General features: G+C 40.1%; 1 protein-coding gene across 22 annotated transcripts in view; it reads left to right on the top strand.

Moving 5' to 3' along the window:
* PLEKHA5 (pleckstrin homology domain containing A5) overlaps window positions 1-25,827 on the top strand; it is a 175,671-nt gene extending 149,844 nt beyond the window's left edge. For 6 of the 22 annotated variants that reach the window (XM_033161880.1, XM_033161879.1, XM_033161890.1 and 3 more), the window contains 15 exons: window positions 399-479; window positions 6,633-6,695; window positions 7,750-7,830; window positions 7,965-8,114; window positions 8,811-8,912; window positions 10,837-10,951; window positions 11,112-11,155; window positions 12,036-12,224; window positions 13,027-13,147; window positions 18,664-18,779; window positions 19,673-19,882; window positions 20,910-21,092; window positions 21,882-21,997; window positions 23,785-23,930; window positions 24,902-25,791. In XM_033161880.1, the coding sequence (XP_033017771.1) occupies window positions 399-479; window positions 6,633-6,695; window positions 7,750-7,830; window positions 7,965-8,114; window positions 8,811-8,912; window positions 10,837-10,951; window positions 11,112-11,155; window positions 12,036-12,224; window positions 13,027-13,147; window positions 18,664-18,779; window positions 19,673-19,882; window positions 20,910-21,092; window positions 21,882-21,997; window positions 23,785-23,930; window positions 24,902-24,936 (1,752 nt within the window). In that variant the 3' untranslated portion in view covers window positions 24,937-25,791. Of the gene's footprint in view, window positions 1-330; window positions 480-1,945; window positions 2,103-6,632; window positions 6,696-7,749; window positions 7,831-7,964; window positions 8,115-8,810; window positions 8,913-10,836; window positions 10,952-11,111; window positions 11,156-12,035; window positions 12,225-13,026; window positions 13,148-18,663; window positions 18,780-19,672; window positions 19,883-20,909; window positions 21,093-21,881; window positions 21,998-23,784; window positions 23,931-24,901 lie in introns of those variants that run through there. The other 16 variants (XM_033161886.1, XM_033161885.1, XM_033161883.1 and 13 more) reach the window with 7 other exon arrangements.
* Window positions 25,828-26,049: the final 222 nt, after the last annotated feature.

Genomic DNA, 26,049 nt, shown 5'->3' with positions numbered 1-26,049 from the left:
CCTTTTGCTCTCAGAGTTAATGGTGTGCAGGTATCCCTAAGATAGTTAATGTGCTATTTATGCTGTAAATCTGATAATGTATGTGGGTGGTTTATTTAATGAGGCTAGCCTTTTGTCCACCATATCCATTTGTTAAAGATGATTGAACATTTTCAGCTTGAGTTATTTAGAAAAACGTCTGAAATGCTTATTGGTAATAATTACTTTAAACTTAGGTACTCTAGTTTGGCCTTAGCAGGCTTTTCAAATGTACAGATTTGTTTAAGCATGAGAGGAAATATGAACTGCTGCACTAACAGAAAATAATTAAAGTAGAGGCTATATTTACAGTGTCGTCTTTCAAATCTAGCCGTGCTGTAAACTGATGTTTGCTGTATGCTCCTCCTGATTTGAAATAGATGAAAGAGAATGAACCTTTAATCATCATGGTTCACACTATGATTGAGAACTCGGCGCTAAGACCACAACTGTACCATCAAGTAAGGTCTTGGATAGTGAATGAAATTGCTTTTTATCATTGCAATTTTTTCCTCAGTGACAGTTTTTGGTTGTCCCCTCCAGTTTACCCATAACATTGGTGTTCCTCCTATTTGTTTTGGAAAACCACAAGTCATCTGTGTTTTATAAAATGCTGCAATATTGTTAGCATGGCTTTGCTGAACGTACTTGTCAATGAGTATTGAGTGTATCCCTTTGGATAACTTTCTCTGTTTCAGAATATTTGGCAAATTGCTATTTTTTGTAGGTTAATTCAGTAAATTCATAAAATCGCCAACAAGCTTCCAACATTTGTCATAGCATGGATCTATGCGATTCATTTTCTTTGGTTCATTTCTTTTTCCGTTGAAGGAACGACTTCATTTTGGTTTAACACTAAAGCATGACAGCAATGTTTACCTTGTCATTTCTGGCAGCTTCTCATTTTAGGAATGAATTTACTAATTGTTGTAGGTTCCTGGACAGCTACTTTGTTTTGCCCTTGGGAGTTAAAAAGGATCAAAATAATTTTGATCTGGGGGCTATAGCTCTTAAGGGCAGTGTGTTCAGAAAGTCACAGCAAACAAAGTCAGTATCAAGTCACGATAAAATATTTGGAGGGGAAATGTGCTGAATGGAAATATAACATCAACTTGTCTGTTAGAAATCAATTTGTGAAATAATTTTATCCTAAACATCATATGGATGTCAACAGGTTTTTCACCACGTACCAAATAAAATGTTTGGCATTATGTTGTTTTTCCAAGTAATGGCATTATTTTTTTTCATCCTGTGAACTCAGAGGCTCTCTAGCTTCTAGTTCAAAGTTAGCCCTAGCTTTAGCTTTGACCAGTGCATAAGGTTGCTGCAGCCTTACCCAGGAGGGCATTCCTTTTCCTTTAATCACAGCATGAACTGAGAACTTGGGAAGATGCAGCTTCTGTCACTGCAGCTATGATGGGAGAACCTGCATCTGTCAAATGTCTGCTGAATAAGCAGCTGGTAAAGGCACAGTCTCCCTCTTGGGGCAAGACTTGGTAACCTTGCCAACATAAGCAAAAAAAAGAAAAAGAAAAGTGCCACTTCAGTGTGGCATCTCCTGTGAGTAGAAATTTTGTAATGAAATGCTTTTTGTGCCACTACGATCTTGCTCAAACATGTGCTTTGTTAACTTTCAAGTTAACATGCTTCCTCTCCTGCTTCCATCTGTGAATTATTACATAAGTTAGGGGAAAAAACAGCATGCAGTACTACTGAAAATGAAGGGTGAACGCTGGCTTCGTTATCTTCTATTTGGCTGAGACTGACTAGCCAAATTGGTATTCAGATTTATCTGCCAAATTGAAACTAGCGTCTCTAAGGAAAGTTATGCAGCTTGGAATGAAAAAAGAAATGAGGTGCCCTTGAAGTGCAGAGAGTTATTATCAATTTTTTAGCTACCTAATTATTTGGTTTTGCTTTTCATTAGGTTGGAAGGACTAGAATTGGTTCATCATTTTACACTGAGTTAGCAGCATACTTGCTAGTTTGACTCTGGAAGGTCTTGAAGGCTGAACTGCCTGATCATTCATGGATGCATGGTACCTAGAGAAAGCCTTTGAGGCCTAATGGAATTGAGAGCACAGGTGGGAAGTGTTGTTTTCACAGCTTTTAATCTTGCCTTTATTTAAAAAAAAAACAGCTTGAAGAAATAGTCTTCCAACATGTCATGTTCATTAATATCAAATATATAATTAGGGATATGCAGATGGCGACTTGGAGAAGCTCATCCTGTACTGAATCACTGGCCTTGAATTCTGAAATGTTTCCATGGGATTTAAAATAGATGAACTATTTAATGAAAGATTCGCGATAGAAACTGGCATGTTGGGTGGGTGGGTCTGTGTCAGAGCAGGTACTGCCTAAAATCCTTTTTCTGAGCAAATCCTTTGCATCTTTATCAACATTTGCTATCCACATACAACTCACTAGTCACATGCCGGAGTTTTCTGTGGTGTCCGATAGAAACAATTAAACGGATTTTCAAACATCTGTTCGTGAAGTTGCCAGTTCAGTTTACCTTTGCACATGGAGTTGGAATGGGTCATCTTGGCTTTGTCCCAGGCAACAGACTTTGTTTAGCCAGTCCTAGCCTGATGTTCCCAGAGTTATACTTCCACAACTGCTTGGAAAGTCTGAGGAAATGGGGCATGGTAGTACTCTTTTCAGGGTTGGAGCCTACAGAGGACCAGCTCCATATGGATGATACTTTAAGCAGCTACCTTGAAAAATGCCTGTCAGCTTCCATCCTCATTAGAACTGTGAGTTGTGTAGTAGCTGCAAGTCTTACGTGTGCTGAGTCCACAAGCACACAGAGGCTTTGTACTATTATTCGTCCTTCCCCAAGCTGCTAAAACCATTTTAATGCCCTCAGGCTTTGTGCTTTGTGAGTTTTTAAGTCATAACGAGCCAAAGCTCTTGCACACATAGGGTAACTTTTTAAAATAAGATTTTAGCAGCAGAATTCAGTATGTATTATACATAGCTATCCATAATAAATTGCACTTCTTGAGTACCAGAGAGAGAGAAAAATGTCTGTGATAAATGAAGAGATACTTGAATTAAATTGTGAGGTCGGATAGGCAGTGCAGGTGCTGGGGCATTAGATGGCGCTGTGCCCTGAGTCAGTGCTCTGGTGTTCAGCATGAGCAGTTAAGCAGAAACTGTTTTCTGATTACTTTTTATTGTCATGTGATGTGAAACCTACAAATATCAAGAGCATTTTGGATTAAAGAGTGGAAAAATTGCCCCTGTCAACTTCGCTAAATGTCATGCCTCAGTCATAATGGTGGCCTCTGGTGTGTGTTTTGAGAAACTTTTTGAGAAACCTTCAGTCACCCAGGCCACTGCTATAGTTGGTGATGGTCTGCTAAGACTAGCATCTAAAAGGGTCTATTATAAAGTGGTGTTGCTGTTTTCCACTGAGAGAGATCATAGAATTGTTGAGCCATCAGCCAAGGAATCCACAGTCATTGCAGAGGATACTGGAATGCATTGTAGGTCACACAGAGTCACCTGATTGGCCAGATGTTTGGGCCCCTGTGTTAAGGGTGCACCTGAAATATGGCTTTAAAAGTGGATTAAATATTTATGCAGGAAAAGATTATGTTCTTTCTCTACTGTCAAAGGTCATATGCTTATGAATACCCATTGCTCGAAACTTCGAGAGCAGGGAGGTAGTGAGTCCTGTTGTTATCAGGATTTTTTACATGTTTCCTGTAAGCATCTGGTTGACCACTGTGAGAACAGGATACTGATCTATATGGGCCCACTAGCCTGATCCAGGATTATTTTATGTCCTCTGATCTATGATCTATGTAAACTATGCAATGTCTGCCCTGGAGCAGATTAGACTATATTCTGCCATATGCCCATTAACAAGATCTTTATATGATGAGCAAGCTGTCATTCAGGAAAATGAGTCTTTCATTACCAAGCTTCTAAGTGAAGAAGCTTTATAACCTTCACAGGAACAATAGGCTTCCCAGAAAAGAGCTGGCAAATTACTGAAAGCTGGTGCTGCATTTTGTGGTCTTCCATCAACTAAATGATATTTCAGGCTACAGTTCTGGAGTCAATGACAACCTCCTGTGACTCTAGACATGCAGCTGAATTTAAAGAATGGCTTCAGTAATCCTAGCTATGGTTCACATGTAGCCTCAAACAACCATGGTGGCTAGTCAACCTGAATTCTTCATACCTTGGTTTCTGTGAACCGAGAAGAATAGTGAATTGGAGCTCATGAGAAGAGAAGGGAGTATGCAAACCCTAAGGTAATTGTGAATTATCCCTATGTAGAATTAACTCTATTTGAGTTTATATAATTGGAAGGATAAGGCTGAGCAAAAGATGTGTATACACCTTTGTGATTTTTAGAGTACAGATCTTTTAAAATAAGCAACTTATCTTCCAAGAAATCTGGATAATGATCTAGAATGGGGGGGGGGAGTTTTAGACTTAAAGCTGTTCAAATAGTAAAGTTTCCAGAATTGCCTACAAAGTGGGAATTGGATGCATCTTCAGAAATGTACACATCCACACCGTAATTCTTAAAAACAAATGTATATACCTTATCTTTTTCCTGTTGTAAGCTTGGCCAGATACACATTGGCCATGTTTGAGCATATTTTTAATCATTATTATGAAAAAAGATATTTCCATTCTTCAATTCTTTCTCCAGTCAACATGGAATCTGTAGTCCATTTTCAAGTGGGTTTAAAAATGAGAAAGCCCTGTTAGGTACTAAACATCACAACAAATTAAAATCTGCAATTTTCATGACACTCAAAGGTGCTGTGGCTTTTTCATCTCCCAGTATTCATTCCATTAAATGTTCATTTCAAAGCAAGGTTACTTATATGGCTTTATCACACCGTGCATAATCTCAGATTGTCACACGTGCATTTGCATGAGGATATGCCTTGAAATGAAACACTTAAAATGTCCTCTGAGGATCTATTCTGTGGTTGGAATGCTTGTATGGCTAAACCCTTGCCTCACGCTTGCAGATGTAGCCCTTCCTTAAAAGCAGAGATAGAGCTTACATTCTTACTCTGTACACAAAAAACCCTGTGCATGTATGTGAAGGTAGAGAAGATAGTCGACATGTGAACTGTTAACAAATATGCTTTAATGTAGATTTGCCATTTTCTTCCTTTTCCCTCTCCCACCTTCCTTGTCAGTTTTAAACATGTTGTAACATTATGTTCACATTCACATTAGCACTAATCAGCATACCTAGTCAGCAAGCTAGGGTTTGAAAATGTACTTCAAATATGCTTTGGTTAGCAAGGCAATCCCTTTACACATCAGCCACAGTTACTGCTAATGCGGACCTGCCACTACCTCATGGTTATACAACGGGAGCCAGGAGGGAAGCATTAGGAACACAGGAGCCTGCAGCTTGCTCCCAGCATCCTAACCACACTCTGGAGATTGGCCCAGTGCAGAATATCCTGAATGCCCCATTCATTAATGCACTTTAAAATGCATATTCTGAAATGTATGTCTATATATTTTGACCTGTGTCTTTATACTAGGCAGTCTGAAATCTAGAATTGGAAAGAGAACTTAATATGTCAACAATCTGTCTTCATGACTGCAGTGTGATTATTATGTTAGCTGCGGTCCCATTTAGCCCCTTATAATATTGGGGGCAAGGAGGTGAAAACAATAACATTGGAGCCATATAGAGTAGAGCCACACTGGAAAACTCAGGTATCTAAAGTCCTTACTGGCACTTAGACATCTGAATGATTTTCCAGCTCATCGTAGAACCCCAACTGTCATCCTCTGCTATCTGAATTGATTGTTTCTCCTCTATGTAGTCCCTCATCAGTGTAACTTTTGTGTAAATCTTGCTTGCCTTGATACATTTCTTTTAAAATTTGTTAAAATAGTGCGTTGCCCCTGCCCAGCTGTTTGTGTAAAGGAGTATGTAGTGTATAGCTACTTGTGTTGTGTTAAACGTCTTATTTAACAGTAAAGCTGAGAGTGAAGTAATAAAACCTGCATGTCAGAGACAGTGCATTTACAGTTTTCATTGTGTTGTCTTCACAGATAATGTCCTTTTTTGTAAATCTCATGTAGCTCTTCTTGAGTTTTTTGGAGACTAACTAAGAAGTAAAAGAAAAGAAAATGTTCAGAATTCTCAACTGAGAATTTATTCACTGCCCTCTTAACTGCATACCAAACCTTTGATATCATTGAAACTGATTTATCTCTCCCCCCCGCCCCTCAATTTGTTTGTTGGTTCTCGCTTATTTTGGCTATTATCTAAACATTTTTTGCTTTTTTGTCATTTTTTTCTGAAGACTTTTGAAGATCACTAATGAATGGAATTCCAGACTTAGCTTTGCCTTCATAGGTTACCTTCATAGCAAGAATAAATAGCTCCGGTGTGCTTTCCCCTTCTGACAGTCCATATTTGGCATTCCATTATGAACTGAAATTTACATGGTGTGTGTGTGTGTGTTGATTAAATGCATTCAGGCATATTATGTGCTTAACATTCAATATGAAGTAATGTATGCCTAATTAAATGTTAACTAGACTGCACACTTGTTTTGCATGATTTTAGTGAATTTGTTTGATGGGAGTGTTCTTCCTTATTATAGCTGACACAAGATGAATGTAGGGGTACTCTGTACAAATACAGATCAGAAGACCTAGATATTGATGTAAGTACTATTGGCTTTCTGCATGTTGCATTGGTGCGTTTTAAACAAACTGGTATGCTTGACTCATGTAAAAACAGTTCAAACTCAATATGGCATTAGTCTGTCACATCTCCCTGACTTTCTGAAACAGAGTTGAGATGCGCTTTGACTAGTCTGTGGTTAAAAGTCTGCAAAAAAAAATGTAGTTTTACCCACAGCCACCTTTGAGAGAACAGAAACTTTTGAGCCCTGCCTTTTTTCAAAAGCAGGGTACAAGAGGAAAAGGTTTTCTGAGACAAAATTTGGTGTGACTGTGTAGCCAAAGCCTTAAAATGAACTCTCTCTTGTTTGTACAGAGTAGCTTGTGTTGCAAATGGATACAAAGTAGTCACTGTAGGACTTCGGCTTGTTGATCCACAAACAGGGAATCAGTGTATAAGTTATCTTTCAGTTATTCCCAGGGCCCCTTGTAAATTCAGCAGCATTATTTCCCCAATGAATAGGTCATCCTATCCCAGATATTCAAGAGCAGTATCATATAATGTGCACAGTAAGTTGAACCTTTAATACACACAGTCTGTATTAAACAAAGCCCCACTCACTTGGCTTTACCAAAAAGACAGCCCTCCCTTCATATATCAGATATTGTACCAGGTTTTTGCAAACACCACAGCAGGTTCACTATTTGTCCTAAATTGGACATGTGTAGTGGGTGCTCAGTTCCCCATCTGCAGGAGCTGCCCCTTATTAGATAATGTATCATAGATTCCCCATGCTGTGTATGGAGCGTTCCCAGACTTAGTGAATGGGACAGGTAGATCACCAGGTGCATAATGGCTCCTACTGACTCAGGGTAATAATAATTAAATAGTAAATAAGACAGAACACTCCGCTGTGTTTCAAACCTAGCTTGGTGTGTAATTTAGGGTCATGCCTGTGATAATCTGCATTTAGATTTTCCAGGCCCCCCCAATGTGTATGCAATTTTTTTAAAAAATAAAAAGGCTGTACATCAGTTGGCAATCTGCAAAACAACTAGTGGCACTAATTATTACCATCTTCACTTCCACACTAGACTAAGCTTAGCCGATTATGCGAGCAAGACAAAGTGGTTCAAGCCCTGGAAGAAAAGCTCCAGCAGCTGCACAAGGAAAAAGTAGGACAATTATATTTATTACCCAAAATGGATGTTATTTTGCATGCTTTATTATCAGAACACTGATAAGTGAAGTAAAAAGAAAATTAGTTCAATGATGTGGAACATTAAAATTATTCTTTTTATTACCATAGTATACGCTTGAGCAAGCTCTGCTATCAGCCAGTCAGGAGATAGAAATGAATGCGGAAAATCCAGCCGCCATACAAAATGTCATCTTGCAGAGGGATGATTTACAGAATGGACTCCTTAGCACTTGTCGAGAAGTGTCTCGAGCTACCGCAGTAAGTAATGCAATTTTTCTTCAGCTACTAAAGCTCAGTGGTGTGTTAAGAGGTGGCCTTCTTTGTGCAGGCATTGTTTTAAATAAAGAAAATGGCTATATATAGGTTTGTTCTTTATTACACTCTAGCAAACATTAATTTGCCTTGAATTCACCACTCCTTGTGTGGGCATGGAAATGGGGGGCAGGGGGCTCATTTTGCTACAGTGGAACAACAGAAGGCATTTATTTTGGAATGTGATCCACAGTTGCAGAGATGTGTATCAGCTGTTCAACTTTTAGGCCACCGCCCACCCACAGTTTCTGGCAACCCAACCTGTCTGAATGTAGTAAATCCATTTATTGTTCTTAATCAGGGGTCAGCAACCTTTTCCAGCCGTGGGCCAGTCCACTGTCCCTCAGACCTTCTGGGAGGCCGGATTATATTTTAGCCCCCCCCCCCCAAAAAATGAACCAATTCCTAAGCCCCACAAATAACCCAGAGATGCATTTTAAATAAAAGCACACATTCTACTGATGTAAAAACAGGCTGATTCCCATGGGCCAGATTGAGAAAGCAATTGGGCTGCACCCAGCCCATGGGCCTTAGGTTGCCTACCCCTGTTCTTAATCATGCATACTCCCAAATTTATATTTTTTTGCATTTACCAATGAGGCAAAACTAACATGCATACATTTTTAATGTGTCTGTATTTAGGAGCTTGAGAGAGCTTGGCGGGAATATGACAAACTAGAGTACGATGTAACGGTCACTAAGAACCACATGCAGGAGCAGCTGGAGCGGCTGGGAGAAGTTCAGGTGCGGCCAATGCCTAAACTTTGTATCATATCCATATATGCCAGAAATAATACCAAAATGTATGCAATAGTATTTGAATGTACTTGTGAATGTGATGTGCAAAGATGAATGAGTTCACCCACAATTGTTAAAGGATCTGAAATGCATAATGGCGTAGAACAGGAGTCAGCAAACTTTTTCAGCAGGGGGCCAGTCCACTGTCCCTCAGACCTTGCGGGGGGGGACTATATTTGGGGGGGGGGGAACGAATTCCTATGCCCCACAAATAACCCGGAGATGCATTTTAAATAAAAGCACACATTCTACTTATGTAAAAACACCAGGCAGGCCCCACAAATAACCCAGAGATGAATTTTAAATAAAAGCACACATTCTACTCATGTAAAAAGACACTGATTCCCGGACCACCTGCGGGCCAGATTTAGAAGGCGATTGGGCCGGATCCAGCCCCCGGGCCTTAGTTTGCCTACCCATGGCGTAGAACAAATTACATGCCTACCTGCTTCTTAAATCTTCAGAACTGTCAGCTTTGTTATGGTCATAGGCCTTATGCACATGAGTTTCTGCTGGAGATGTATGTTCTTGTGTCCCAAGCCAGATACTAGTATATCGATGCGGTGGGGGAAATTCCCAAAGCATTGTAATGTCATTCTGCCAGTTGACAATCCAGCCAATAAGTGTTTGGTTGCCTCTTTACCTCTGTTAGAGACTTAGCCGACTTCTTGGAGTGTCTGGAGTGATTTATGACGCAGATTAATTAGAGGTCGACTGCAGCAGATCGGGCTGTGAAAGTCATAGAGAGTGGAAATGCCATAAACTTTTTTAAAATGTACGGACTTATATATGGAAAGGCTCCCACTCTTGGAAAGACTTTGAAGCAGCCAGAATGATTTAAGCAAGCGCAAAATATGGAATTCATCGAAGTTAAGTTAAGATGGCGACCGTTGAGATGGGACTTTTGGATAAGAACGAGAGGCGCCGCGCCAGGGGGGTGGAAAAGAGTATGGACATAAAATCCACACAGTCAGGATGGATTTTGGTTGTTTTATCTCACTTGTGAAAGCACTCAGTGGCATGAAAAAAAAAAAAATGAAAAGAAGGACAACATCAGAAAAGAGATGGAAGACACCGGACTACGGAAGGCAATGAAATTAAGAGGATGATCGAGATCCTGATTGTCTGAAGCAAGGGAAGTCTTAAAAGAAAAATCTAATAATTCGGCAATTTATTTGGACTTATTTGGACTAATTGGGTTATATGGATTAATTGATATTTATAAATATATGATGTGATTTTTATGATTGGAAAAGTTAATAAAAATGATATGAAAAAAAAAAGACAATCCAGCCAATAAGATTTTTGCCCCATAAGTAGTTGGAATGCAGTGAGTGGGGATGAAATGACAAAATCTAAATGAAATATGTGGTGCAGTCAAAATTTGGGTCAGAGGTTCAGAAATCCTAGAAGATGTGCTGTCTCTCCTAGTTTTTCCTTCATTTCCACCCAAGCACACCTGCCTGTATTTGGTTACAAAATAAAAAGAAACCTTTTGGAAAATACAGCTGAAACATAATGTGCAAGCATGTGCATAATGTTCCTTCTGCAGTTAAAATAAATAATATTAAATGTGGATGGATTCTACTGCCTTTGTTCTCCACATCCCGCACTGCCCCCAAGCTCCAGGAACAGGTCACAGGGTACATGAAAGCTGACATCCCCAAATGCCCCATGTGGGTAGCAGTTGACAGCCTTGGATAGCTTGTTGCCTTGGGAGAGGCCTGCAAGTGGCTTTTGTTTCAATCTAAGAAAAGGGCATTGTATCCAAAACGAAAAAAGTGTGCATGATAAAAGTCACTGAATCATTCAATGCTTTTTATAAAAAGTGGAGGCAGACAATCTCAATTTTAACATTTCTCTCTGGCAGACTGAGTCAGCCGGTATACAACGTGCTCAAATTCAGAAGGAGCTTTGGCGAATTCAGGATGTCATGGAAGGTTTAAGTAAACATAAACAGCAAAGAAACAGCACTGCAGAGGCAGGTAAATTGGCATGCCAACCTCTTAGAAGCTGTTGTATATGCTCTTGATTGAATACAGTTTCATTTCAGTGATTGAAAATGAAATATTTAAGCTGTTGATCACTACCAATGATTTAATTCATTACTCATTATAAAAATAAATGTTCTTTCTTTTTAAATAGATATCGTCGCATTAAAGGCTTTTTCATCTAAATATAAAAATGAGGTATGTCCTAAGGGTTTTTTGGGGGGGGACTTTTGTAATCACTTTCTGATTCAAATCTCCTACCTGTCCTTTTTATTAAAGTTGTTTTATGTATCTTTAGTATATTTAAATAAGCAGATTTAAAAACTGGGTTAATTCTAAAGGCTGAACTCCCAAATGACAATTTCTTTGTATGTTTTGTGACATCTTATTCTTATAACGTAAGTTCATATATCTCTTCCCATTTCTTATTTTCCCTTTATCCTGATTCCTCCCCCAGCGAATTCTGAACCTTGATTCTTTACCCTGCCCCACACACATTTCATATAGCAAGAAATGCTTTACATGTGTGTTCGCACCTATAAGCTCTGTTCTGCAAGAGCCGAGCACCCACAATTCCTGCTCAAAATGCTGGGGAGTTGATTTCAGGAATTGGGTAGCTTTAAAGGGACACTGTGAGCGACATGTGGGAGGCAATGTCTAAAGGAACTGGAATATACATTTTATTTTTTATGAGAGAACGTACACTTTTTAAATTGAAATGTGTGAGTGCATCAACACATGAAATGTAGGGAAATTGGGGGGGGGGAAATACCATCAAGAAAAATTGACCTGAGGAAAGTTCCTTTATTTGCTCCAGGGTGGGTGAGGATTGCATGCTTTGTTCTGTTCCCCCCCCCAAAGGGGCCAGAGTAAACAGAGGTGGACCAAGAACTAATTGGTAAAATGTTGTGTCCACTAGTGATGTACTAGAGTTATTTTTTTAATCTGTCCCTCTCATTACAGCAGTGTCCCTTTAATTCCAACCTGTAATATAACTGCTGTAAAATATGTGAAAGAAGTTATAACTGTTGTGATAGATGAGCACATCTAAATCAGGTGACTGTTCTGCAATCTTTAGGAAGAGGAAGTAGTCCCACCTCGTCCTCCACTCCCTCGGTCCTATGACTTTGCAGAGCATCCTCCCATAATCCCCCCTCTGCCCAGTGATAGCAGCTCCTTGCTCTGTTATAGCAGGGGCCCTGTACACCTGCCAGAAGAGAGGAAGATTCACCAAGTTCAAGGATACCAAAGAAATGGAGCTCACTGTGTAAGTGGCCAAAACTGCCACATTCTTCATCAGTCATCCCGCCACCCTGCACAGTTGCCATTTTATTTTGACATCCAGCTACTTTTGTGTTGTGACGTTGCTTCTTTTCTGCTTAACTGTGTTATTCCCAGCTGCATTATTAATGTTTGCCACTTCTGTTTTCATCAATATTATGTGAATGTCAGTGTACCCATTGACTCAGACTGGTTGCATTTTGTACTTTGTCCAGCAATATTGGTGGCTCTGAAACCAGATTTGAGCTTTTGCTATGTTCCATTTTGGTAGGTGGGTGTTTATTTTTTTATTTAAAAAATCATATTTTGAAACAAGTGCAACAGGTTTTTTTTAAGGAATTATTGACAGTACCTGGTACTGTCCAGAATTAGGTATTTAATCGTGGATAGGTAGCTGCCACAAGCAGCTTATATTCTGCCTGGGGAAATGATGTGATAAGCAAAGAACACTTTCCTCCAAGTTTTCCATGTGATGCTCTAAGGAAAGAAAAAGCAATAGGTTTTCCAGTAAAAGCTGAGTGTTGTTACACACAGCTACAAAAACAAGTTCTGTACTCATGAGTTGTGCCTATCCAGCCTCTTGGCATATATTTGCCATGCAGTTCAGTTAAAAATAAATCTACACAAAATGTAAGCAATCTTTTGTTGTCCTGGGCCTTTAAAAAAAGAGGGCATTTCAGAACATAATACCATCATTGCCATACTCTACAGGTGGCCATGTTGCTGTTACGTTCTGACATGTCTTATGGGAAGATGCTAACATATGTTTTACTGTGGTTGACTTCTAGGGTCCAGATTACCGTCTTTATAAAAGTGAGCCTGAGTTAACAACTGTGGCAGAAGTTGATGAATCAAATGGGGAAGAAAAGGCAGAGCCAGTTTCTGAGTCGGAAATGTCTGCAGCTAAAGGTTGGTAAAATAATATATAAGCTAAACAACAGTTGGTTGTTATTTCCCCTGATAGGGGAATAGGGAACTCCTGTAATAACGCAGAAGAAACAGCACAATTGGTTGCTGTAAGGTTTTCAGTGGCTGCTCATGAGTAACCAGGCTGATGCAGAAACTTCTGAAACTAAGTTTCTTTATTGTGCAAATATATACAGTGCAGCTAAGAAAAAGACGTCCAGCTCATTCTTCGGCAGAGTCCGGGAATGACCCCTTCCGGTTCTTTGCCCAGCATAAAAGGCGCGGGATGCGGAACCCCCGCCTACCCCCTCTGCATCGCCCCCCCCCCCTGCGCAAATGGGGAGACGGAAGGGGTGCTTCACCTCCAGCCTCTGCTTGGTGCGAGGGCTCTCTTCCCCTGTCAGAGTCCTGACTCCTATTTCCTGCTCCCATATCCCCCTCCCCACTAGAGGGATCACTGCTTCCCCCACAGGATGAAGATGAATTGCTCAGCATCTGAGACAAGGGCTCGCGATACTGATAAAGCCCTGGCAACTCCTTGCCTTCCGGCGAGGGCAGTCCTCTGACAGTTATAGTTTTACAAATAGAGTAACTTGTTCTTATCATAAGGAAAACAGCTAGCATAGTGAAATTAGGTTTAATTATACAACCAGAAAAGGCTTTCAGCCAGTCGCAGAAAGAAGAAAAATAAAAGATAATACCGAGAATCAGCCTTGAAATCCATATTGACGCTGTGCCTAATCACATCTCTCATGTTCTGCACACACCACTCCTCCAAACAATTGTTCATTTTCAGTCATTGCCCTTGAACAATATTTCCATCTTTGTTCATCCATTTCCTGCATTATTTTGCTGGAACATCCTTGAAGGCAGCACTGCAGAACTTCAAGATTTGTCAAAAGACAGGGGAAAAAATGTCTCCTTAAAAAGAAAAGAGTGTAATATTGCAATTGTCAAGTTTTCTCTGTCTCCTAGACAAGTAATAAGCTTTACCCTGTAGTGGTTGGTGTGGGTTGTTGTTGTTTTAAAAAAAGAACCTCATTGCTTCCCTTTTGGTCTACTGAATCTTAAGTCTGCAAGTGGGAGGTGGGAGGCTTGCTCACCTTGATTTTACAAAGCACTTAGTTTTGGGCATTAAATCCAAATAAGGATATTATTTATTTATATATGATGAAATACCTCATGGGCTTTATGGCTGAGCAGAAGTGTATGCTTTTTGGCAGCATTCTAGCCACTGCAGCATCTGTTCTGTGCAATCCATTTTGAATGAAGCTCCCTTAAGCTCAGTTCACTCACGTAAATAGCATACCAAGCCACTTGAAGCCCTGGCATGTTGAGATTGCTGCACAAGGCTATGCTGCCTATTTACTACTTATTTGAAGGATTTTTAACTCGCTCTTCGGGGAAGGCGGGGGAGGCTCCCAGACCAGTTCAAAGTGAACAGTAATGAGACAGTACTTGCCCCCATGGTTTCAATTCAAAAGGCATGACATGAAAGGAAAACTGATTGGGAGGGAGAAGGGGGGGGAGCAAATTCAGGAACTTAGTTTTTAATTACAAGAAGATTATTCAACTTTGGTCAGCGACAGTGATATGTATGTGCACATTACACACCTGCCCACACATATATATATGTATGTATAGAACGGTCTGTAAAGAGTTATCAGAAAGGATATAAATAGCCATCACAAATCCTTGTACAATATGCAGTCTAATCATATATGTGCTTGTGTGGAGCAGCTCCCCTCAGTGATTTTTCACACCATTAGATTCCTTAGCGTTTGATGGTGAGGTGAAAAATGCAAAAATAATTGGGGTGGGGTGGGGTGAAGAGCCTGAACAGTTTCACATGTTGGGTTGCCTTACTTTTTCAACATCTTCTTGTTTGCATCAGGCCTGAGTCCAATTTATTAATATATCCAGTTGGCTTTATCACTGCCTTTCAGTTTGGGGAGGGTACTCTTACAGCTCTTTGATTCCAGTTTCCCCTCTTTTCCATCTTACACTAAATTCAATTTAAGCAGATGATGTGCCCATAAGCTGGCTACTTTGAAGTCTGTGGAAGAAGCAGTGAGATGGTAAACTTCAAGCAAAAGAAGTGTAGGCTAGACTTGAAGAAAGTTTTGCCTATAAATTTGCAGTATAGAAGAAACAGCCTTGGATGCTGTCATATCACCTACATGGAGATTATTTAAATAAGCAATTAGGCATTTACCTACGGGATGTTGTAGGCCTACATAGACCATTCCCAGAACAAGGAACTGGACTGTTATTTCAACTTGAGACAGGAAGGGGTTCTAATAAGAAGTATCGCTCTACCTACGATGGTTTATATTCTGAAGCAGCCACATTTCCTAACAGTCCCTTTGGAAATACTGGACCCATTTTGTTCATCTTGCTAGTGTCAGACCTCTGTCTGCTCCTGTACTAGAGAGATATGGTCAGATAAGGCAAATGTGTGCAGCTTCTTTCAGCAATCTAATAAACCAAAATTGATGCTTTAATAAGATGATTGTCCTTGCATCTGCTTACAGCGGAGGAAGTGGTGAGCTAAAGTCTCAGAGTAAATCCTATTAACTTAGTCTGAGAGCTTTAGGGGCTTAGGTAGGGAATGTTAACCTGTGTGTTTATTCTGCTAATCGCATTCATCGCACAACTAGTAATCAGCAATTTAGGCACATACACTTCATTGGGGCTGTCAAAACCTCAGGCCTGGGAGATGCAAGGCATAAAGCAATGCAGCTTTTTAAAACTGGTGTGATACTTATTTTCATTGGTATGCATAAAAAGTTTTACCACATCTGTCTTTCCAAAAGTGGAGGTGAAAACATCTTGCAGGATAGCCAATAATAAAATCCTCTTCTCTAATTAAAGTAAGAATTGATGCTTTTGAATTATGGTGCTGGAGGAGACCCTTGAGAGTCCCATGGACTGCAAGAAGATCAAACCTATCCATTCTTAAGGAAATCAGCCCTGAGTGTTCACTGGAAGGACATATCCTGAAGCTGAGGCTCCAATACTTTGGCCACCTCACGAGAAGAGAAGACTCACTGGAAAAGACCCTGATGTTGGGAAAGATGGAGGGCACAAGGAGAAGGGGACGACAGGGGACGAGATGGTTGGACAGTGTTCTCGAAGCTACCTACACGAGTCTGACCAAACTGCGGGAGGCAGTGGGAGACAGGAATGCCTGGCGTGCTCTGGTCCATGGGGTCACGAAGAGTCGGACACGACTAAATGACTAAACAACAACAACTATGTATTTTGGAAAGTTGTATGTCTCTTCTCTCTGCATTTGGACACCTCTTAAGATACCTTCACAAAATTTTGCATGATCAAGGAGCAGGTTTTCATCTGTTTGGATACAATTGGATGCCATTTGGAATCAATATAGCAATCTGGACCTTACCCCCAAAAAATGGTTTCTTGGAATTCCTGAGCAGCTCTGGTTATGATGCTGCTAGTTTTAAATAAAGAATCCTAGTGTCAATGTACCATTTCCTGCTGGAGTAATACATTTCATCAGACCAAAGTGTTCAAAGCAAACAGTTAAAGCAGGATGAAACCCATTTTTAAGGATCCAGTGTTGAATTGTCAACCATCTGCACTGCTTTGAGAACAAGGAGGGAGATCTGGGCATGCTGCATTGATTTTAATTGTCATTTACGTGGCTGTACCTGCCTAAAAGAATTATGATTGCATTTTAAATTCCTTAGATGAAAGCTGGCAGAAAGTGGCCACGCTCCAAAATCCTGCCTACTTGCTGTGACAAGGAATACACAACATAAATATTGTTTTATACATAGAATATTATGGTCTGTTGGTATTTGCACTGTGAGGATTTGTTTGTGTTTTACTGTTCTGTAATGGAGTCTTGAGCCAGTTAAAAGTAGTACAGAGAAACTGAAGAAAAATTGATAGGATTTCCCCCCCCCCTTGCACATACCCTTCTCCTGCTTCACAAAATATAGATGTAAAGTTCTCTTTTCTTTTTTTCTGTTTTAGGATTGGGTTTCCATACCTCTAAATATAACGTTGCAAAACCCAAATCATGTATATAGTACAAAACTGAATTTGTTCTTTTGTGTTTCCCAGTTTTGTGGCACATAAAAAGTTTTTCTTATGTAGTGGGTTTTTTAAATGAGGACAGTGTCTGCTTTTCTTGTTCACACAAGTTTCTTTTTTAGGGTTGCTGTATGAGTTGCTAATAGATACCAAAAAAATGTTGATTTCTTGGTTGTAAGAGCTCCACTAAAATTGAGATTTTAGTATTGCCTTACCAACTTTCTAAACTAAGATGTGTGTTGCAAATAAAATCTCAAAGCACCCCAGACATTCAAAGCTCTCCTACTGTGTGCTTGCTGAGATGGTCGAATTTTCCCATTACAAATGGCAGTGATGTTCTTGGGAGCAGGAAGGATTGGGGGAAAAGAGAGCAACACCAACTCTTGAGACCTATTAGAAGTAGAACATACCATAGGCATGAACCACAGATTGGGTCTTAACACCACTTTCTCCAGGTGATGCACATCAGCCAGGGATCAGAATACAAGGCCCCCAGCTCAGAAACTCGCTGTGCTGAAGTGATAGCCACCAAAAATCTCCTAAAAGTCAAGATAATCAGCACACAGGAAGCCCTGGACTCAAAGGAAGCACCAGTAAAAAATGATACTGTTTCTAAGATAGCGATTATAGAGCTTTGAGGATGGAACACATTTGTGTTAGCAGCCGTTGAAGGTGCAAGTCAAAATGTTTTGTTATAGGAATATAAATTTTCTGTTTCGTTAGTCACTGGTGTGTGTGTGTGTGTGTGTGTGTGTGTGTGTGTGTGTGTGTGTTTAATAGGAATTCCCAAAACAGCTTGTAACAATGGTAATTCAAAACCAAACATTAATAACAAATTAAAAAAAACACACACACACACCATACAATACTGGTATTCTTAAATTAAGCAGTAAATATAACTGAACTCTCCGCAACTTATTGTCCAAAAGCATGGCCGAAAAGTTAAGCTCTTATTGTTAACCCATCTAAACCCACCCCCCAAGCCTATTCTGGTTGCATAGACCTGGGGTTTCTCTTGCTTAATCCAGTGTGTGCCCCAGTTTCAGCAACTGCTATAGCGAATCCACCACCATCTGTCTCCCTTCTTACACCTCATAAAGCACTATTGGCAGAATGGGAGCGCAGAAATTTGTGGGCAACACAGGAGTGGAATGATCAGGGTCTAAGGCTCCTTGGCATCAAAGATTGTGTACTTGTACATGGATCTTAAAAGAGAAGTACCAGAACTTGGGGTCCATCTTTCTAGAATCATTACTTCTTCAGACCTAGCTTTCATCTGTAATCATTAGATTTCAATATAATGTATTTTAAAATCCTTATTTATGAGCAGACTTATTGTTAGGCAGGTGCTGAAATATGATAACTGCATGATAAAACATGTTTCACATTAACTGCATCTAGAGGTTGAGTTAAGGTCTTTACAATATGCTTTCAACACCCCTCTTGTTTTATAGGCTCTCATTTTCCCATTGGAGTTGTGCCTCCCAGAACAAAGTCACCAACACCTGAATCTTCAACAATAGCTTCCTATGTGACTTTAAGGAAAACAAAGAAGATAGATCTAAGAACGGTATTTACTACTTTTGAATCGCTGCCTTCAGTTCTCCATCTGCATTGCACGTCAACTCAGGGTATTACACCAGTGCAACTGTGTGGCTACTCTTACACCAGCAGATGCCACCACTGCCCCACATGTAGTGTAAGATCATCATGGCACTGCTCCTGCTTGGCACAATATTCAGAAGGACTGCTATGGGAAGACAGAGAACAATTTCATATAGTTGAGAAAAAGATTGACTTGCTGGATTGCCACCATCTGTCAAGTGCATGTTTTCCATAATGCCCAGTGGGCTTCTGCATATTGTATATATGAGAACATCAACACCACCCCCTCACCCACTGGATCCTTGGATCACAGGGATATGAATGCCTTACTGAAAAAAGTGCAGCTGATTCATGATGAAATATGAAGAACTAGTCTTTAAATAGCGCAGCACCTATCTCTTCCCCGCCTCCTCTCCCCAGTCATATTTATCTGCAGCAACATTGATAGGCAGTAGACAAAAACCAACTTGCCTAACAGAATAGAGTGCTTTCACTCCATCAGTGCAACCTCATTCTGTGAATCAGAGATGAGAGTGTGTTCAGCATTATTGTAGTCATCAGTTTCTAGTTCCATAAGACTATTGGCAAGTTTTTTACATGATGCTCTTTGAATAGAGGCAGTGATATTTTATGGAATTTATCACAGTGCAATGTATTCTGTGGATGGAAATCTTTGACATGGGTTAAAAATTACAGATTCACATTCTGTGTAGTTAACCTTGTTGCTTCAAATCATGCCAGTTTCTGTGCATTGGGAATAGCATGGTATATCCCATTGCAGCAGCAGAGTAAAGGTCCCTCAAACATTGCTTCCTTTTTTAGAAGTGCTTTTTTACCATACATTTCTTTCCTTTCAAGGAAAGGCCAAGAAGTGCAGTAGAGCAGCTATGCTTGGCAGAAAGCGCTCGTCCCCGGATGACAGTGGAAGAGCAGATGGAAAGAATAAAGAGACATCAGCAGGCTTGTCTAAGAGAGAAGAAGAAAGGACTGAATATTATTGGTGTCTCAGATCTATCCCCATCACAAAGCCCATCCCTTGTCAGAGAGAATCCTTTTAAGTTGTCTCAGGTATGCCACACATTCATCCCCCCACAACCCTCTCCTTGACGGACAGAAGCTCTTAGAGTCTCAGTTTATGGCTGAAGACTGACTTCTGTGCTGACTCAAGAATCTGGATAAGGATGTGGAAACAGATATTGTGAAGGAAGTTCCTTTGTCTAGTCAGGCGGAGCTTTTGTTCCTGTTATGAGGGTAAGGAAAATGTTGGCCTGGAGTGGAAACAGATAGTGTAATGCCAAATTATTTGTGTTGATATTAAGACCCACTAATCTCAGAGGAGTGAGGGAGACTCCTCATGGTCTTAGAGCAATCTTGCTCCCCAAGAAGATTAGCAGCTTCCTCTCTGCTTTTTGGAATGGACAGTAGTATCATCACTAAAAGATAGAGAGGTCTACTCTTCGGTTTAAAGTAAGTGTTTTGAGCAATGTTAGTCCGTGTGGACACGTCTGGTGAACAGGAAAGGTACAGGCAATTGCAAGGTCCTACGCTGCAGGTGTGTAGTGACCACCCATTATATCGGTACCTATGTGTTGTGTACAGAAGGAGTCTCATGTAAGATGTTTTCTACAAGGAAGTTAACCATCTGTGAGCCCCTCCAGACTGACATTATATTGCAGGCATATTCTGCAATATGTTTTTGACACAATAATGGTGCTTTAATAGCAGATTTGTTTGGCGATGCCACCACATGCTACCACATTACTGCTGTCTGGAGCGGTTAGAGCACAACAGAAGTGGGACAAAAATAACCAGAACATTTTTGGTATAAAAAGTTACAGTATTTCAGCAGGAAGTTACAGAATATGCACTGACTGCAAGCGAAGGAGTGTGACCACTCCAAAACCTTTGAAGGCACAAACAGTATTGAAGGCACCCAAACAGCATCATGAGCACAAATCTTAGGAATGTGCTTTAAAAATGATGTCCAGGGGGCCCCTGTTGTATCTTGTTTCCTAACTAACCAGTGCCTGTCTTTATCATTGTACTGCCAGTTAGTTGCCTTGTTTGTTCACAAAAAATCAAATATTCTCTGCAGAACCAAAGGAAGGATGATTTTGTATGCATTACCAAGGAATTGGAGTATGCAATTAGAGGAAGTGATGCAGGCCAGAGCCATCAAAATTGTGCAGAAGACTCACCTTGGATTAAAGATAATGATCATCCAGAGGATAAGAATAACGATCATCCAAATGAACATCATGCTGGTTTTATTACACAGGTACTGCTTTTTCCTGGTCACAGAAATTTATTGGCATACAATCAGAAAATAAGGAACTGGGGTCAGAAAATATAAAACCAAAACCTTCCCCAGAAAGACTCCTCTAGAACTTGCTTAATTAGTTAGCCTGGAGATCTTGTCTACATTTTTACCACTTTTTCTAATCTTCTTTCTCTTTTGCAGAGCATGCTTTCACACTGAAATTATAGTTTGGGTTACTACAAATCACTGAGCAAATGTTGGGTAAACAATGCAGAGTTCAGATAGTCTACAATTAACTGGGAGAAAGAGGAATGTGAAATCTCGAGGGTACACAAAAATAAAGATATTGTTGGCCAAACATATTTCAAAAAATCTTTCTTCCTTAGAGGCACTTAGAAAGCACATCTCTATGTTCTCTGCTCATGACACAGAGAACACAATGATGTACTTCTTAAATGCTCCTGAACAAATGTGTTTTTTAGCGTGTGTACCTTTGAAACTTTACCTCCCCATTTTTCTTTCCTTGGTGCCTCCTGATTATCCCAAACTTAATTCTGCTTGTTCATTAGAAACAGCTTTAAAAAGTGCACCAACCTAAATGCAGGAGATTGAGTAACTGAAATTTAAAAAAACAGAAAATAAAACTCTTCTATCTACACACCTCTTCAACTTAGGTACTTCAAATAGCTAACATTTATTATTCACATTTAAAAAAACAGAAAATAAAACTCTTCTATCTACACACCTCTTCAACTTAGGTACTTCAAATAGCTAACATTTATTATTCACATTTTTTTTTACCCACAGTTACCAAAAAATGAAGGTCAGCTGTCACCAGATGTCTTAGAGCCAAAGGAGGGGATTCCCTATGAGGCTTCTGAAAAGCTAAAAAAAGTAGAAGAGACACAAGATGCTGACTTCAGGTAAACCAAATCTAACTTACTAGTAATAGCTGCTGTGTGGGGCTTTGCAGTAAAACCAGAAGTCATTGCACTGATTCCATATCTGCAAATTTAGGGGGTGACTTTACCCCTGCATTCCATTTCTTTTCGCTTCATAGGAGGGGATTGACAAACTAACAGTTACCCCTCCACATCAGCCCTTGCTTCACCACTTCATGTAGTTATTTCTGGGACCTGAAAATAAAGTACTGAGTGCTAATTGGTTGAAGCTATTACATAATATAGGTTTCAAGAGCATTTTTTTTTAATGTAAAATTGTCCAGTTTGTTTCTGGATCACTACCGAACTTTTAAATAAAGGAATTAAAGTAGTCTCACAGCCATTAAAAACCAGCTGTGTTGGCCTTTTACCAAGCATGTGATAGCTATCGTAAAAGTTCCTGTCTTCCAAAGGCTCCGAAATAGATTTTCCCATTTTGAAAACGTTGGCATGATAAAGGTGTCAAAATGCATTCCAAACTCATTCCACTTCCAGTTGGAAAACTACAAGGCTGGGATCAAAAGAATCCCGTGCCTACTGGCAATGCACTTTTGTGTATGCCTAGGAGGCAGCCGCTCTTGGCACATTGCAAGCCTTTCCATGAGGGCCCTGACCTTCAGAAATTATTTTGGGGTAGGAGGAGGGGATGCAAAGGGCTGAGTTAGGAAAGGTGAGCCTGCAGTCTTTGGGATCCCTGTCCCAAGTCTTTAATGACTCAAAACCAGAAACTGTACATTCACTAGGTGTGACTAGCAAGTTGATTTGGTTCAGGGGTTGCCTACTACCATGAATCTGACCATGCTTTAAGATCATCTACAGAAGCTCCTCTAGGTGTCTTCAATACAGAAATAAGTTTGGTGTGTTCAGCAAGTCATAGCCCTCGTAGTCGCCATACCCAAATTGCGGAATGCTCTTCTGAAGGACACCCATCTAGTTACCTTCATCATTAACTCATGACCAAACTGCGGGAGGCAGTGGAAGACAGGAGCGCCTGGTGTGCTCTGGTCCATGGGGTCATGAAGAGTCGGAAACGACTAAACAACAACATCACTACTATTTATTAAATCTGTATACTGCCCTTCATCCAAAGATCACAGGGCAGTTCAAAATATAAAATCAGAACACAATACATGATAAAAACAAAAGCAATCCAATAACCCCTCCCACCCACAAAAACATTTAAACGGACTTCAAATGTCCTTTTAACCAAAGGCCTGGTTAAAGAGAAGCGTTTTCACCTGGTGCCTAAAGATATGAAAATGAAAGCACCAGGCGAGCCTCCCTGGGGAGAGCATTCTACAAATGGGGAGCCACCACGGAAAAGGTCTGTTCTCATGCTGCCCCCCCTCCAGATCTCTCATGGAGAAGGCACATGGAGAAGGGCCTCAGATGAAGATTGTAGGGCCCGGGTTGGTTCATATGAGGAGAGGTGGTCCTTGAGATGTTGCAGTTTGAGGTATTGCAGTCCTAAATACTCTGCTTTGATAGCACTCAGGATAGATAAAATGAAAAAAAATACGTAATCTAATTTCTTAGGTCTTATTTAAAAAATGCTATGTGTGTGTGTGTGAAGTAGAAAGCAGTACTGATGTTTCCCCCCACTCTTTTAGAAAAGCATAGATTCCGAGATTGGGTTACGTGATCTCATAATCCTATATACACCACAACTAGTATTTTTGTATTTTAGGCTTTTATTGAAGTGGTGTACAGTATCAGTTAACCCAATTAGAAGTTAGAGGAAATCTCTAAACTTAGATCGTTCCCCCCAGCCTGAAGAACAAGGCCCCAGTTGCAAACCACAAACCTGAAAGCAGCACAGAAGAGAGTGAAGAAACCAGCATTCATGAGCAGGAGGATACTATTTCTTCATTTGAGAGGCCAGCACAGACTTCAAGAGGAAACTCAACAGCAGCAGGTTTGATTTAGGATATGTAGACTGCCAAAATGTATTATAACATGCACTATAGTTATGCTTCAAATTTTAAAGAAAGAAAGAAAAAGAAAATTTTGAAATAAAGCAAACAACTTAGCTGTTTCTGTGGCCAGGCCAGAGATGTCATAAGCATGCACTGGCAGAGGTTCGTAAGCACTGCTGCAGTGTTACAGCAGACATCTAAAACACCAGTTAAGGGTTGGTCTTGGTAAATAATTTGGAATACTAACCTTGGGGATAACTCTGGAAGCTGCCTTTTGTCAATACAAAGTATTTGTGTGTCAGGCTCAGTACAGTCTGTTCTGCCTGGCAGTGGCTTTCTCTCCAGGGTCTCTCCCATCATCTGCCACCTAGTCTCTCAAAGTGGAGATGATGAGGATAGAACTTGGGATCTCTGTCTTAAAAGCATGTTCTCTGCCTCTGAGTTTTATGCCTTTGTTCTTAGGATACAAGAAATGGCACATTTCTGACCCAAACACAAGACTTCCTACCACCTTTTAGAAAATAATGCCCAGGAATCACGTCTGTGTGGTTAGCATCAAACTCTTTCTCTTCTGTGCTCTCAAGCACATGTGCTGTCAAAATCAGTGCCTGTGTTGGGTGACACACACTCCCAAGAATATTTTGCGAGTACTAAAACCCAGTGAAAACTGATAGGCAGTTGATTCGGGACAGAAAACAGAGAGCCTTACTTTAAAAGAAAATTAGAGATTCATGGAGGATAACTCTGTCAATGGCATACCATCGGGAAAGAAGATGGCTGAGCTAGATGGAGCTTTGATCTGATCCAGCAACAGGGTTGCTCTTCCATTAGGATTACTTCAGATTATGGATAATCACAGTTTACAGAAGGTGGTCCCCATTATCTCTGTCCAGGTTCAAAAAGAAAACCCCACATACTTCTCTTTCAGTGGCTTGTTTGCAATAAACCTCACCCAGCTTTTTTTTTCCAGCTCTTCCAGCTTCTGCTGAAACGATTCATGGCTAAGAAAACGGACCTACGGAAAGAAGATACTGTACAGTCAATTTTATTAAATCTATGAAATTCATAGTTCTGATGCTTTTGGCCACAGAGCATCATTTTTATCACTTCATGGAAAATGTTTATTCCAAGAGAGCTTTAAATGCCTCCCACGGTACCCTCAACAGTTTGGAGATTGTTCTTCTGACACCAGCCTGCTGCTACTATGACTTCCATCCACATAATTAAGGGTTCTTTTTCAAATGTGCGGCCTACAATCGGAACCTTCGCAAGTGGTTTTTCCCTGGTGTAAGGCTTTTTTTAAAAAAAAAAATATTGAATTTAATTAAGTTTGCTTTCTTTTTAGCCTTTTTCATGGGTTGCTTTTACAGATCACCACTTAAACCTCAGTTATGCTTCTAAAAATGAATCATGTATTGTTTTCACCTTTTGATTTGTAAATGTTTTATGCCCTATTTAAAATGTGCCATTTTTTATTATTGCCGAGTTAAGATGTGCTCTATTTCTGATCTGTAATTATTTCTCGGTCAAGTTGCAATGTCAGTTTCTCCCATACTGTCCTCAACATAGACATGAATGTTAGTGTTTACTTCTCTCTCTCTCTCTCTCTCTCTCTCTCTCTCTCTCTCTCTCTCTCTCTTACTTTAAACAAAAAATGAAGGGTTAGGAATCTTGAGGTACTGGGCTTTTCCTCTTTTGGAATAGGGTATGTACAGCAATAAGCAGGTATTCAGTTCCCAGTTAAGTTTGTGTACAAATGTAATTATGTTCATTGTGTATATATTATACAATGAGCACAACCAATGTAAGTATAAGAAGCCACTTACTATTGTTCAAATAAAAATGTTCATATCTCATTTCTTTTATATCATGTTATAAATAAATGTTCTTAAGTAATTGTGTGGATGTTATCTTCATCTGCAAGGAAACTTTTAACTGGAAGAAAGGGCTTCTGCCTCTTAGAGATGTGGGTGATCAGTTTCATGAAGTCCAAATGAAGAACACATGATATGGGGCAGTTCCAGTCCACATTTGAGAATTGAATCAGGGGATCAAGATTACTTTGGAATCATTAGGAAGTGTCACAAGGCTCCCTCCTTCGTAACACAGTTTCCATGT

Source organism: Lacerta agilis, chromosome 10, assembly GCF_009819535.1.
Source record: "Lacerta agilis isolate rLacAgi1 chromosome 10, rLacAgi1.pri, whole genome shotgun sequence".
In the NCBI taxonomy this organism is placed as follows: domain Eukaryota; kingdom Metazoa; phylum Chordata; class Lepidosauria; order Squamata; family Lacertidae; genus Lacerta; species Lacerta agilis.
This window is presented reverse-complemented; position numbering and strand designations above follow the sequence as displayed.